General features: G+C 45.7%; 1 protein-coding gene across 4 annotated transcripts in view; it reads right to left on the bottom strand.

Annotated features, from left to right (window-relative positions):
- The window catches only part of CRIM1 (cysteine rich transmembrane BMP regulator 1), a 186129-nt gene extending 181783 nt beyond the window's left edge, over nt 1-4346 (bottom strand). Inside the window, exon 1 of one of the 4 annotated variants that reach the window (XM_035000898.1) lies at nt 3942-4346. In XM_035000898.1, the coding sequence (XP_034856789.1) occupies nt 3942-4272 (331 nt within the window). In that variant the 5' untranslated portion in view covers nt 4273-4346. The remainder of the gene's footprint in view (nt 1-3941) is intronic. The other 3 variants (XM_035000900.1, XM_035000899.1, XM_035000901.1) reach the window with 3 other exon arrangements.
- Nucleotides 4347-13951: the final 9605 nt, after the last annotated feature.

Genomic DNA, 13951 nt, shown 5'->3' with positions numbered 1-13951 from the left:
CTTCTAAAGTCAACAGGTTCAGAATCCAACATTCTGTTTGCTGTAAGCACCCACCACATAACCACAGTATGGTTTTCCTCCTCACTGTCCCCATGAAAACTAGGTGGAAGGAAAAGTTAAAATACCTGGGAGAAATAAAAGGACTGTGTTTTGAAGGAGATAGTTTGGGAGATGCCATGATAAAAAACATGGAAAGTTCCATAAAGACGAAGCTACTGAGTAAACATGCACTGGGGGAAAAAAAAAAAAGTTGGTTCTTGTCTAGGACAGCAATCACCTGGCTCCAGTACAACAAAGTTCTCGGGGCCGAGCCACTCAGTAATGTCTGCCAGGTTCCAAATCACTGTCCTCACAAACTGTCAAACTCAAGCCATCATGTGCCTTTTTACTATGTAGAGAGAGAAGGCTGCTCACGCCCCGCCCCCCTTGTCCTGACCCCTCACAACAGAAGCATCATGTACTATTCCATATAAGAGGGAAAATGGTCCTCACCCCCATCCCAAAATAGAATCCTCATGGTACAATCAAAACCTTCTTCCTAGAAAATCCCGCTTTGGTAATTTTTCAAAACTCTGTCTTTGATCTCCCATCCAGTCTTCTTCCTCAGGAGTTCAGAATTCAAACTTGTTTCTCTGACTTCTAGGTGATTTACCTGGCGGCAGGCAGCCCAGCCAAGGGACAGGCTGCTTGGGAAGTCAGAAATGGCCACAGGGACTCACCTAATGAGTGGAAACAATAAAGAGACTTGTGCCCTCCTGGGGGCCAAAAAGCACTTTTTAGACTGCGAGAGAGCAGGAAAAAACTTTAGGTACTTGGCTCTATGGCTCTCGATTTTTAAAATGCACTTAAACCAAAAATGTATTTTTTTTTTTAAAAAAAGAACGATTTGGTTGATAACAATCTAAACAACGCTGAAAAGACCAAGTGTACGTGTATGTCACGTGACTCACAGGGCACAACTCTTCACATTATTTCATCTTTCAGAAAATATTTTTTCTTCACTATTCTTTCTGTGGAGAAGACTGTTCATCCATTTGCTCAATACACATTTATTGAGAGCCTACTATGGGCTGGCGTGCTTTTAAACCTAAGACAGTGAGCCACAGGTTGGAAGGGGTCCACTTTTGCTTCTGATTTATCTAACTCATTATGTGAACCACAGTTTAAAAACATGATTTTTTTTTTTCACCACAAAGCCAGAATGGAGAGTAACACAAATAAAAACTACTGCAATTTGGCAAGCGGAACAATGTAACTGGTATTTAATTTATGTCCTCGAAAGCCGGTAGATTAGTAATGATAATATATCTATAACATGCAATAGGATTTCTCAGTGTAGGCAATTAAATAAGTTTTCAAAAACAGTTTTCATTAACAGATACAACCAGTAGGGGTCATTTTAGTGCAAAAATTGCAACGAAAGAGACTTCAACATGATTAAAATTTATCAGTTCCTAGTCACGTCTGTTATAATAATCGTGCTTCAGTGTGTGAATTTCTCAATAAAAATGGAAACTGAGGGAAAGACTAGCCATTGAGAAGTTTCTTGCAAACTAACAAAAAAGAGTCCGCACCTTCTAGGTAATTACTGACATTTAAAGACTCCTCTAATTTTATAAAAAGAAAAAAAAAAGGTTATTTATCCTACGTTTTCCATAAATTTTGTAGCCAAGTGAAAATACTTGAAATTTCAGACAGACGACGGACAGTATCTGTGTAAATCCAAACACTGTATCATGCCAGGTAGCCCCCGTTCTTACTCTGGTTTAATGGATTTAGAATACAACTTGAAGGCTGCTTTTAGAATTCTAAAAAGATTAGATAAAAAGAAATGCTGAGCGCCCAGTTTTGGCAACTGAAAACAGTCCTGCTAAATGAAAAGTGTTGCCAGAGAACGCTAATTGAGATATAATCACGGAAACAAGTACTTCCAAGCATCTTCGAGGCTAATACCAAGTGCACGGGGTGTTACCAGAAGGAATCAAACTAAGAGGGATCGCATCATTTCAGAGGAATGAAAAGCTCACGACAAACTGCCAAAATAACTCTATACCGTGATACTGGAAGATTGGTGCCAAAACACTCCATTCCCGTGCAAGCCCCCAGCTCCACATTTCCTTCACCAGCAGTACATCGAGAAGAAACAAAACAAGGGTCAGAATCGTTGAAACCTCCAAAAGTCCTTCTCAGAGCATAGCAGTTTCCACTGCAGTTAGCCTTCTTTCATGTTGCTTGTTCTTTTTAGATTTATGGGAGGCTGGCTTAAGTAAATTATACACTCCAAGAGGCAGGGTTCAAAGATGCATCTTTGAGTCCAACTCATTCAGAATTCCCCAAATCAAACACATAAAATTGTATCAGAAGTTAATCTCCTGGCCATTTCTTCCTGATGTGAGAAATAAAAACACATGTATTAACATGGGACTTGACACCAGTTCAGAGGCTTTTGTGTCTCAGGCAAATAAACTCTTCTCGCCCAATGTCCTAAGGGTGCAGCAGGGCAGGGCCCCTTCCCTTTGAGAAGAGTTCCCTTCACTCCATACTGCCCACTAGCTTCCAAAACAGAAAAGCCTCCTTGATTTTCCAGAACTGTCCAAACTCTAAGAGGTGTAAATAAATGTGTGTGTATTTAAAGAAAATCACAGAATTGAAGTCTTTTAATAGACCCATTTTATCCTTAAGATTGCCACCTTCTTTTTCAGTACCTCGGCACGATAAACAAAACATGCACACAGAAGGATGCCTCAGAAGAAACCCTTCCCTGGTGTGCTGGGTCTGGCCGTTGAGTGTGGTAAGCAAGGGCCCAGGTCAGAGAGCGACAGGTCGCTCCTCCTCGCCGCTTCTCCAGAAGGCAGCTGCTCTGCACCAGGATGCCCCGGAACAGCATCATCACCCCGACGTCAGCCCGAGCAGGGATCCCGCTTCTAACTGGTGCTCACCGAGTCCTGCCCAACAGCCAAATAAAAAGAACTCACTGCCCCTCTTTCTAGTCCCCAAACCTGACCAAGCACCCGGAGGCCGAGGCAGGCAGGCAGGGCTCAGGGCGACACCCGCTCACAGGGGTCCACCCAACCAGCGGAGGCTCACTGCTCTAATCGCTTTCTCCCTCCGCCAGTCTCCACACCCAGGTGCACAATGCTTCGTGGAGAAAACAGGAGTACAGCCTTCGCTGTCAAACAAACAGAAGGAACCGGCAACACGAGAGGAAACACGCGGATATCTGATCTTAAAAAGCAGCCACGAATAGTCAGCAACAACTTTTCACTCCTAGGTGCAACACCCCCCACCCCACCCCCCCGGCCCCATTCAGAAGAGCAAGCCTTTGACTGTTTTCAGTAGGCAAATAAATGAGTAACCACCGTATGTAACTTCCCCTGGGCTGACATATTCCGGAGCTGAAACTGATTTACATGCGAAGGAGGAGGAAGGGGGTGAAGGAAGAGAGCAAGGAAAAAATAATAGAGGAGTCACACAGGGAGCGAGAGCTGAAGACACGTCTCCTCGCCCACAGAAAAGGGACTTTCGAGATCGGTGTGCAGCACTCGGTAGCACACTGCGCTTGTGCGGGGAGGGCGGCAGGGGCCGGACTCCCCGAGGGGCTCGCGACAGCCTCCGCAGTGCCCCCTGCCCGCGGCGCCCCCACCTCCGGGCGCGGGGCGCGGGGCCCGCCCCACCCCCCGCAGTCCCAGCCCGAGCAGCCACACGTGTGCGGGTCTGGCGCGGCCACCCCCACCCGCCCGCCCCCACCCACGAAATCCACCCTCGCCGGAGGCCGGCCCAGCGTCCGGGGAAGCGGGCGAGCGGGAACCAGGGGGCGGGGGGGCTCTCTCCCGGGGGCGGCGGCCCCCTCCTCCCGCGGAGCCCTCTCTCCTCGGGAAAGTCTCCGCCAAACTTTGTTCGGCGCAGCCAGGTGGGAGGGGGCCGGCGGCGGGCGACCGTACCTTCGCATACGCCCACTTCGTACTCGGTGATGGAGTCGCCATTGAGCGGGGGGCGGATGACACAGCGCAGCCCCCGGTCGCAGGCTCCGTGGAGCCCGTAGGCGCCGCCGCAGCTCTCGTTCCTCTGGCGGGCGCACATGTAGCAGCAGCCGCAAACGCCCTGCACGATGCTCCCGGGGCAGCTCCTGGGCTCCTCGCACTTGGACTCGTCGCAGGGCAGGCAGACCAGCGCCCGGGTGCCGGAGCGCGCCAGCAGCAGCAGCAGCCCCAGCAGCCAGACCAGGAGGTGCCCGCAGCCGGCCAGCCCCCTGCCCCCCGCCACCAAGTACATCCTCCTGCGCCGCCGCCGCCTCCTCCTCGCAGCCGGGCCGGGAGCGGGGCGGGCGTCCTCCCCTGCGCGGGGCACACGCGCCGCCGCCGCCGCCGCCGCACCCGCAGCCCGCGGTCCTCGCCGCCCCCCTCGGGGCCCCCGGGGCGCGCCTCCCCTCGCGGGGCGAGGCCCCCGCCCCCCGCTGCGGGCCGCGCCGACCCCGAGCCCACTAGCGTTGGCGCCAGCGGTGGCTTCCCCTCCTCCTCCTCCTCCCGGGAGGGAGGGGGAAAAAAGAAAAAAAGTTTCCTCCCGGCAGCTCCGGTTCAACCCAAACTTCTGGCGGCGGCGGCGGCGGCTGCGCTGGGCTCCAGCCCCGGCTGGCGGCGCCTCTTCCCTCTCCTCCTCCGGGTCGGCCGGCCCCGCGGCGGTGGTGGCGGCGGCGCAGCCTCCGGGCCGGTCCCCGCCTCCCGAGCCGCCGAGTGGGGGCGGTGGCGCAGCAGAAGGTCCGCGGCGTCCGCTCCGCGCGCCCCGCTCGCCTCACTCCTGCGCGGCTCCTCCGGGCGCTTGTTTATGGCTCGAGCCTCCGCCGCTCGGGCTGCGCCCTCCCCCATCCTACCCCATCCCCCCGACCCCCCCCCCCCCCCCCCGCGCGCCGCTCATTGGCTGCCCCCCCACCCCTCCCGGCCCGGCCGGCCCCCTCCCCCGCCCTCCCTCGCGGGCTGCCGGGCCCTTCCTCCCTCACACGCCTCCTCCTCCTCCTCCTCCGCCTCCTCTTCCTCCTCCCCCTCCGGCTCCTCCGGCTGGAGCCCCGCGAGCCGAGCCGGCCCTGCGGCCGAGCCTTCGCGCGCCTCCCTCGCCGGGGCTCCGCGGGCGCGCTGCGGCTCGGGCTCGGGGCGCACACGGCGGGCAGCGAGAGGCGCGGCGTGCCGGGCGCCCGCAGGCTCCGCGGCCACCGTGGCTGTGGCCTGGGCGCCCCGAGGGCGAGCCGGCTGCCCCTCCTGGGCCGGCTTTGAGTTCGGAGTGTGGCGGGGACCGCGAAGCTCGGGGCCGAGGGGGTTGCTGCAGCCTTGGCTGGGGCATCCGCCGGAGCCAAAGGGAAGCGAATGCACGGAAGCCTCCGCAAATGGATGAGAATCCATCTTCCACTCGAGCTGGGGATAGACTTTGTGAAAGATACTATGTAATGGAGTCTCGGGAAGCTCGAGACGCCTCCAGCGAAGCTAGTGGTGAATTAATTAAGTGCTTTAAACGGTCTAGGTAAATATTCCGCAGGGGGTGGGGAGGACGGTTGAGGACTGCTGTAGCTCGAGTTGAATTTTAACTGTCCACATCCTGTGTGGCTGGTCGCTCTGCCGTCTGTGCCAAGGTGCTATGTTATGGGAGGGGGTGAATGGAAAGTAGCAGAGCTGAATTTCTCTCCCTTGAGTAAGGCCAAATACTGGATTACTACAAGTCTTGACATGATTGGACCCGTGTTTCTCATGCATCATTAATGTCATCTGACATTGCCCTGTTCTTTCCCAAGCTCCTGGACAGAAGTAATGGGTTTCCTTCTTTTTTTCCCCCCGTTTACTTGTTTATTGTAAATATATTAATAAAGAAGATGCGTGATAAATGTTATTTGTGAAAACCCCAGTGAAGAAGTAACTGAAGTGATGCAAAATGCGTTGTGCGGAGATTGTTTCTCTTCTGTGACTGTCAGAAAACGTTCTGGAAATGACAGGCTCTGTAATGACCCACCATTCACAGGATATGTACCAAGGTCAATAAAATTCGTGAATTAACAAAAAGTGACTTGCATCCGTGTGTGTGTGGGGGGGGGGTGTGTGTGAAAAAATCAAGTCCTGTGGCAGGTGTGAGGTGGGAATGGGCAGCGGACCTTCTGATCCAGAAGAGTCTGGCTCCAGGAAGGTGGCAGCCAAGTGGATCCTGAAAATCGTGACTAATGAACCAAAAGTTAATAGCACAGAATTGTAAGGAGAAAGGAAACAAAGATGCCTTTGAAATCCTCTGTTTTCGGAACAAATTTATACTTACCATAAATATTTTGGATTTAACCACTCCAATTCTGAACCAAAAAGCCAGAGTTATGACTGGAATATTCCCCAGCCACTGGCATCAGAAAACTAAATGTTGCTCCAATCGTATTTCTTTGTCCTGAGGAGAGGAAGAGACTCATTAACTATTACTGATTATCAGTGGGTGGCAGAGAAGATTTTCAACAATAGAAAGGGGGAATGAGCATCCCATTTTCTAGAAGGGTCTAAAGAGCTGTTGGGATGACTAGTTTCCAAAGATGTTGTAGAGACAATTCCTGTAGTTGTGTAGGTCAGGTTAGATGCCCTCTGAAAGGACCTCATATCCTGAGGTTCTGCAATTACAACTATTAGTGAAACTGTTTGAAATATGCTCGGTTTTCTGTTAGCAGAATTCAAGAAAGATAAAAACACACCACACTGTTAAACATGACTGTTGCTTGTATCCCAACAAGGCACCAGCCCTTTGCTGTGGGATTTGCCAACAAACTGTCATCATTGTGCTGTGTTAAAAGGCCTTTGCCACTCTTGCAGAGAGGTTATCTATATTTCTGTTCAAATGCAAGTATAAAGACATTATTAAAATGTAGCAGATAACATTGTAGGACTCAACAGGAAAAGCCAAGGTCAGGTGGTGGGAAAAAAATGCAGGAGTGAGAAAGCCACTGTCAATTGAAAAAATAAGAATAATCATTCTCAAGGTCCTACTTTGTGTTTGCATTTTTTATTTTTTTAAGGCAATATATTAAGGGTTAGGGAAAGCTAGAGATTGAACACAGGCGAGGAACAATATGGAGGTCACCATCCATCTTTCCTGGGATTCCGGTGGAAGGTAGACAAACGCAAGGCGATAAAGGCTGACTTCTCATGGGAATTCAAGTTAACCTTAGAAAGGACTGGAGAGATTCCTAAGATGGATATATCAACTTAGAAAATTCAACTTATATAGGGTCCTGTGCCGTAGAATTCATAGAGAAGCAAAGGAGAAAACAGGAAGAGTTACATGAGGCCTGTAACTAGTAATAAATAAGCAGCCAGCAAGGGCCTGGCAACTTATCTGAAGCCAGTGTGTGAACTAGGAGCTCAGTTATGAAGTAGCAGTTTCTTCCCTGGGATCCAGGAGGGACTCTTAGGTGGCCAGAAGCCAAGGCTGAGAGTGAGGCTCAAACAAAAGGATTCCCTGATCTTTAGAGACCAGAGTAAAGATACAGAAGAAAGGATAGGTGGGCCCAACATGGTGACAATTGGGGGTCAAAGGAGAAAGTAGACTGGGAGGGATAACATAGACCCTGGAAGTTCTATACAAATGAAAGAGAGAGAGTCATACATGGAATATGGTCTAATGCCTTCTCTGAGAAGTCTTTTGAGCTTATTCCCTGATCTATTCTATAGCATTTTGTAACTACCTCTGCTTGTAGCATTCATCATGATATATTATAAAACTTTCTCTAAATAGGTCTGGACTCCATTAAATTGTCAGCTTATTGGGGGGGAGGGCACATGACTCGTAAGAATGTATGCACGCCTGAATGAGTTGATAAAGAGAGGGAAGAATTATAGGTAAAAAGATATATGAACATTCTTGTCTGCAGCCTTTCTCTCTTGGTTTTAGTAAATGCCTCTAAAAGAAGCCTTTGAAAGGGTGGTTGGACACGAAGGAGTCTTCCAAATTGGGGAGGGGGGCTAGTGCACAAAACCAAATCCCACAGGTCTAAAAGGAAAGGGAGTTAGACTATACTTCTGATGGAGGTCTGGAAGAAGAGACAGTCCGCCCTCTATTGGCCATTGGGGGGGTTGGGTGGGAGGGGTTTGCTAAATTGTTGAAAATGTCTAAAAATCAAATGCTCAGCTGGGGACCTAGTAGAAAGTGGAAATAAGAGAGCAATAGACAGACCAGTGGTATTAGAGCCCTCCTCCTTGGTTCGGTGCCTAGTTCAACCTCTCCACTCTAGTCACACTCTGAGATGTTTGTGTTTTCCGGAAACGAAAAGAAAAATGTAGGAGTTGCCTTTTGAGTCTGAAAAACACACTCTTAAAACTGAATTGCACCAGAGAAAAAGTCTCATTGTTTTCTAAAGATGTTGCATACCTAGTAGAGAGATCTATGAAGAAACCAGGACAAGAAACATGCTCTTTTCCCCTCTTCCCTCCCATGGCTCTTGCCAACCTCAGCTGGGCTCACCTTGGGCTTGGACCCTGTCAGTGGCAGGGAAACCCCTGGTTTGGAAGTTCAGCCATCTGATCTTGGGCTCTGGATCTGGTACTTGGGCTAGATTATCACCACCTAGTACCTAATTTTACTGAGGCAGTTCCTTTCTTATCTACCCTGCTTGTGTATGGCAGCTACTCTGGACGTATTAGAACCCAGGAAGGCACATGCACAACACAGGTTCTCTCTCTCGCTGTTTACATATGTTTGAACAAGGTATTTATCCTTTCTGAATCGGTTTCTCTGTTGTAAGATGGAGACAAATTTGAATACCAACCACAGTATAGTATGGATAAAATGGTTGTTCTCCTTTCATATTATTTTTGGAGTCCTTCTCATTGTCTATTGGTATTTTTGGAGTCCTTCTCATTGAGTGTCTCCTCAAGTTTTAGGCTGGAGCGAGAATTCCTGCTATGTGATATCCCAGTACCTCTTCCTGTGCAGCATCTACCTGACCAGGCATTCACCTTTCCCCCCCCTTCTTATGGATCTTTCTGTTGGTCCCACTTTGGCAGTCTGTCTAGCCCTGGGGTTGTAGCCTTTGTAATATTTTCTTGGACCTATTCCAGTCTTATTTTAAAGGTTAGTTCATTAATAATATTTCAAAGGGTATATCATTAATAATAATGATAATAATAGTAATAGCTAACCTTTGTAGAGTGCCTGCTAATAAGCTCTTCACAAGGGTTATTTTAATTAATGTACAGAATAGCCTTATATTACCTCCAGTGCCTAAATGCTGTCTCCACTTTATAGTTAAGGAATCTGAGGCACAGAAGGCTGTGTGGCTTGCGAGGTCTTAGAACTCTGTGGATGCCTATTGAGTCTGGAAACCAGTCCTATTATACCATCGGAGACTGTGTATATCACTGTCTCGGGCAGGAAGTTGGGAAGGGTAAATTGCTTTTCTTTTCAGTTTTATTGTTTTTTGTGGACCCACCTTAAAATTAACATCTACCACAAGATCTTGCCTTCTTTGTTAATTTGCATATGAAAAGTTAAAATAGCCATTAGTGCTTTTCTCAGAATAGAAATAGCTTCATTGTTTTCCTAATTATTGAATAAGAAATATTTATGAAGTATTTACAATGTGTATATTTGCTTACTACCTGAGTATATTATCATGACTAGTCTTCACTAGAGCCTGTTGAAATAGGTACACAATTACCTGCATTTTATAGGTAGGGAACCAGAGACACAGAAAGGTTAAATAATATGCCCAATGTCACACCTATTTGAAAGGAAAATTTGGGATTCAAACACAGGGAGTATGGCTCCAGAACCCATGTTATACACTACTACTTCTTTTTTTTTTTTTAAATATTCTCCACAAATACGTGCTCATGGGGGTTGGGGCAACATGAGAAAATACAAGCAAGTTAAAAAAAAAAAAAGATAAAATATCACCTATGATTCCATCATTGAAATATTAACCATTAATGACATTTCTTATACATCCTTGAAGGCTTATTTTCCCCTTTAAAGTATGAAATATAAAATGGGATACGCATCGTAGTTTATAAATGCTTTTTCACTTATACCTATACATGGCATATTGATCTTTAGGATAAAAACTACATCCTTTTTATTACTACTGAATATATTACATTGCATGGGTATACCATATTATATTTAATAATGCCATATTAATATATCTTTAAGGGTTTTTTGTTTGCTTTATATTTTCACTGTCATAAACAAAGCTGCAGTACATTCCCATTTAGCAAAATCTTCAAACATCTGTCCATTGACTTCCTTTAGTAAATTCCTAAAGTGGAATTGCTAATTGTGGGTCAAAGTATGCCTATTTTTTTTTTAAAGATTTTATTTATTTATTTGAGAGAGAGAATGAGATAGAGAGAGAGAGCATGAGAGTGGGGAGGGTCAGAGGGAGAAGCAGACCCCCTGCCGAGCAGGGAGCCCGATGCGGGACTCGATCCCAGGACTCCAGGATCATGACCCGAGCCGAAGGCAGTCGCTTAACCAACTGAGCCACCCAGGCGCCCCAAAGTATGCCTATTTTTGACACTGCCAGATTGCCTTCCAGAAACTTTTATCTGCACACTCCCTCAAACACTTAGTGAAAGTGCTCAAATCATTCCTATAATGTTTACTTTGGAATTGCCTTGTGTAGTCCCATGGGAAAATATGCTTCATTGTTTAACCATCATATATGATTCGACATATTATAAAACTCAAGTAGATTACCTTCTTCATTCACCAGACTTGGCTCGAAATTAATTTTTATTAATCTCTAGCAAATTCATCCTCAAAGGATGGATATTTGTTGGCAATATTTAAGAGAATCAACACATGTTCCAGAAAAAATATGTTCTAAAAAAGTTTAAAGAATGGTGCTCATTTCACAATATATACAAATATCAAATCATTATTTTATACCTCTGAAACTAATAAATGTTATATGTCAATTATATCTCAATAAAAAAGATGGTAGGCATTGGTGGCTTCCATGGAACCAGCATTCAGCTTTTCCAAGAAACTGCTGACAAGGAGACATCATTTATTTGAATTGCAAATTCTGATATGATAATGTTCATCAGAATACTGGTATTTTTATATTCATATCCTATATATCATACAGATGTTTTGTCATTGAAATAGAATTTATTACCTGTTTTCTGGGGGAATTGGTAGTGCTTACCAATTTCTATGTTCCTTCTTTTCATTCTTTTTTTTTTTTAAAGATTTTATTTATTTATTTGAGAGAGAGAGAATGAGAGAGAGAGAGAGAGCATGAGAGTGGGGAGGGTCAGAGGGAGAAGCAGACTCCCTGCCAAGCAGGGAGCCCGATGCGGGACTCGATCCAGGGACTCCAGGATCGTGACCTGAGCCGAAGGCAGTCGCTTAACCAACTGAGCCACCCAGGCACCCCCTTCTTTTCATTCTGGACACAAAACTAGGCAACACTTACCATCTTCCTTGAGGTTAGATGGGGCCATGGAATGTGGATGAAAATGTGGATGGGGATCTTGTCTAGGCTGGCCTCTAAAACTCTCCACCATCCTGCATATTTCTCTTATTCTCTCTCTGTTGGCTGGCTGCAAAGCATACCATGGAGGACCTGAGGCACTAGGCGAATCTGGAACCACTAAATGGACAGAACCTGGATCCCTCAATGGCTGTCTGAAGCTGACCTCCTACATACAGACACATTCACATACATAGACCTCACTGAAGTCTCAGTGGATGGTGATGTTAGGGAGAAATGAATATTTACTGTGAGAAGTCACTGAGATTTGGGGCTTGTTTGTTACAGCGGCCAGCTCATCCTAACATATTTTAGCCTAAACAGAAATAACATTAATTGTTTATTCAGGCCCCAGGTATTATTATATGTTCTCAGACCAAACGCCATTTTGACATCACCTATAAACAACAAGCATTTGTTTGTTTGACCATGGAATGTTGTGAAATGATTGTTACCAATTCTAGCTTTTACATTTTTTTAATTATCATAATGTTCTTAGATCTTAACAACATTTTGTTAGCACTGACTAGTGGCAGTTAAAATAAGTAATATCAAAACTTTCCACTTACTCAAATGAGAAGGTAGCCAGCTCCATTCTGCTCCCCCGTGAGAGTGAGCTTCCACACGCTCACACTGTCCCAGCCCATAGATTTATTGGGGGATTACCAAGGTCCTATGCACTCAAAAGACAATGAAACTCTTCAAACCCCCATTCTTCTCCTTTTTCCACATCTGTCAGAATATATGACTTCCTCTCCAAACCTTCTTTGCAGTACTGCCCCTATATGCTGCCCTTTCAAGCCTTCCCCCCACGAGTATTACCCTCATCACATTGACATCCATAAATTTACTATGGACTTTAAATTGGCACCTCCTTCTATTTATCATTTGAACTTAAAGACTATTCTAATATTTTGGTATTGGATTCTAAGGCCATCCTATTCATATTCTTTTTCACTAATTAACTGATAATGTGTCTTGATCATCTTATTGGCTACATTGGTTGTTCTTCACAAACTTTTTCAAGCTCAAACTAAAGTTCACGCAACAAAACACGTTTATTGACCAAGTGCTAGCTGCCCGCAAGCTGTGACCATGTAGATTAGCAAGAAAACTGGAAGATGGGGATCATAGGGCATGAAACCATATAGGAGAGACTCCAAGAGTCTGCATCATCGGCTGATTATTGTCAAAGACCATATTATGTTTCTTGTTTAGATTTGCCAAGGAGAAGAGCCAACCAGCAATGACAATCACAGGTATTTAAAGAAGAGGACTATTCAGTTTTTTCCTTGACAAATTACTGACTAAATCAAAAATGTCCTCAGTGATGATGAGGCATTGTGCTATAAAGTGCTCTAATGGAAAGAACATGATCTTGGGAATTGAATTGACCTGGGATGAAATTCTGACTGTGTTTATTACTGTCCATGTAACTTTGAATAAGTTATTTAATAAGAGTTTCTCATCAGTCACTTAGGAAATTAGCGCCTACAGGATTCTGAGCATATAAGAGATACTTAATAAGTCTTCTAGCATTTTCAATGATGGGATTTTTTAAACCTATAATAGGTTCGGATATTCACTAAATCTTTGCTACTTTCAAAGCTTTTGAAATGCAGTCTAGTGTATGGTTCTAGAACATAGGAGTACTTCTGACCTGTGTGAGGATCAAACCCAAGAGCTTCACCTCATAGTGATTTTACTCCTTACAGTCTGTACTTCCCCTAAAGTCTGTACTTTTCATGTCTGTCTCACACTTAGGATGCATGATTCCCTATAAGGCAGGATAGGGCCTCTGAAGCCAGCAAGCTGGATCCTACATTTCTAATCACTACTCTAGTTACAAAAATCAATGTCTTTCCTTGTGTCTGAGGGGCCACTGTCTAGCATGGGCAACTGGTAAGTCAACAGTTTCAATATAGTGTAATAGAAGTTGACAAAATCAAGTCTACATGAGAAAATTGGATACAGTTAAAACTTTTTCATGAATGAGAAGAGAGTTGGGCTGAATCTTGAAGGAAGAATAGATACCAGGTTTAGGGGCAAAGAGGTGAAGAGATTCCAAGCAAAGAAAACAGCAGAGTGCCTAGAATAGAGCTTGGTATACAGCAGCCATTTAATAAATGTTGTTGAAAGAAGGAAGATAACATGTGCTTTTGCTGTGGGGGAAAAAAATGAGGTCTGAGGAGACTGGATGCCTGGCAGCAAATGTTAGGAGACAAGGCCAGTAAGGTTGGGCTGGACGATAGAGGCCTAAAATCCGTAGCAAAGAGTTTAGACTTCATCCTGGAGGGGAAGGTTTGGAGCTTTTAGAGACAAGTGACCTCATCAGATTCATATTTTATAAAGATAACATATTTTATTGACTTTGAGACACACTTTAAAAATATTTTAACAGCTCTGAATGTGGGATGCATCCCACAATTGATGGCATGTCATGGTTTAATTGGCAGTTTATTTTCT

Source organism: Mirounga leonina, unplaced genomic scaffold (genome assembly GCF_011800145.1).
Source record: "Mirounga leonina isolate KUSES-001 unplaced genomic scaffold, KU_Mleo_1.0 Mir_125, whole genome shotgun sequence".
In the NCBI taxonomy this organism is placed as follows: Eukaryota; Metazoa; Chordata; class Mammalia; order Carnivora; family Phocidae; genus Mirounga; species Mirounga leonina.
The sequence above is the reverse complement of the archived record's forward strand: the minus strand, read 5'-3'. Positions and strand labels throughout refer to the sequence as shown.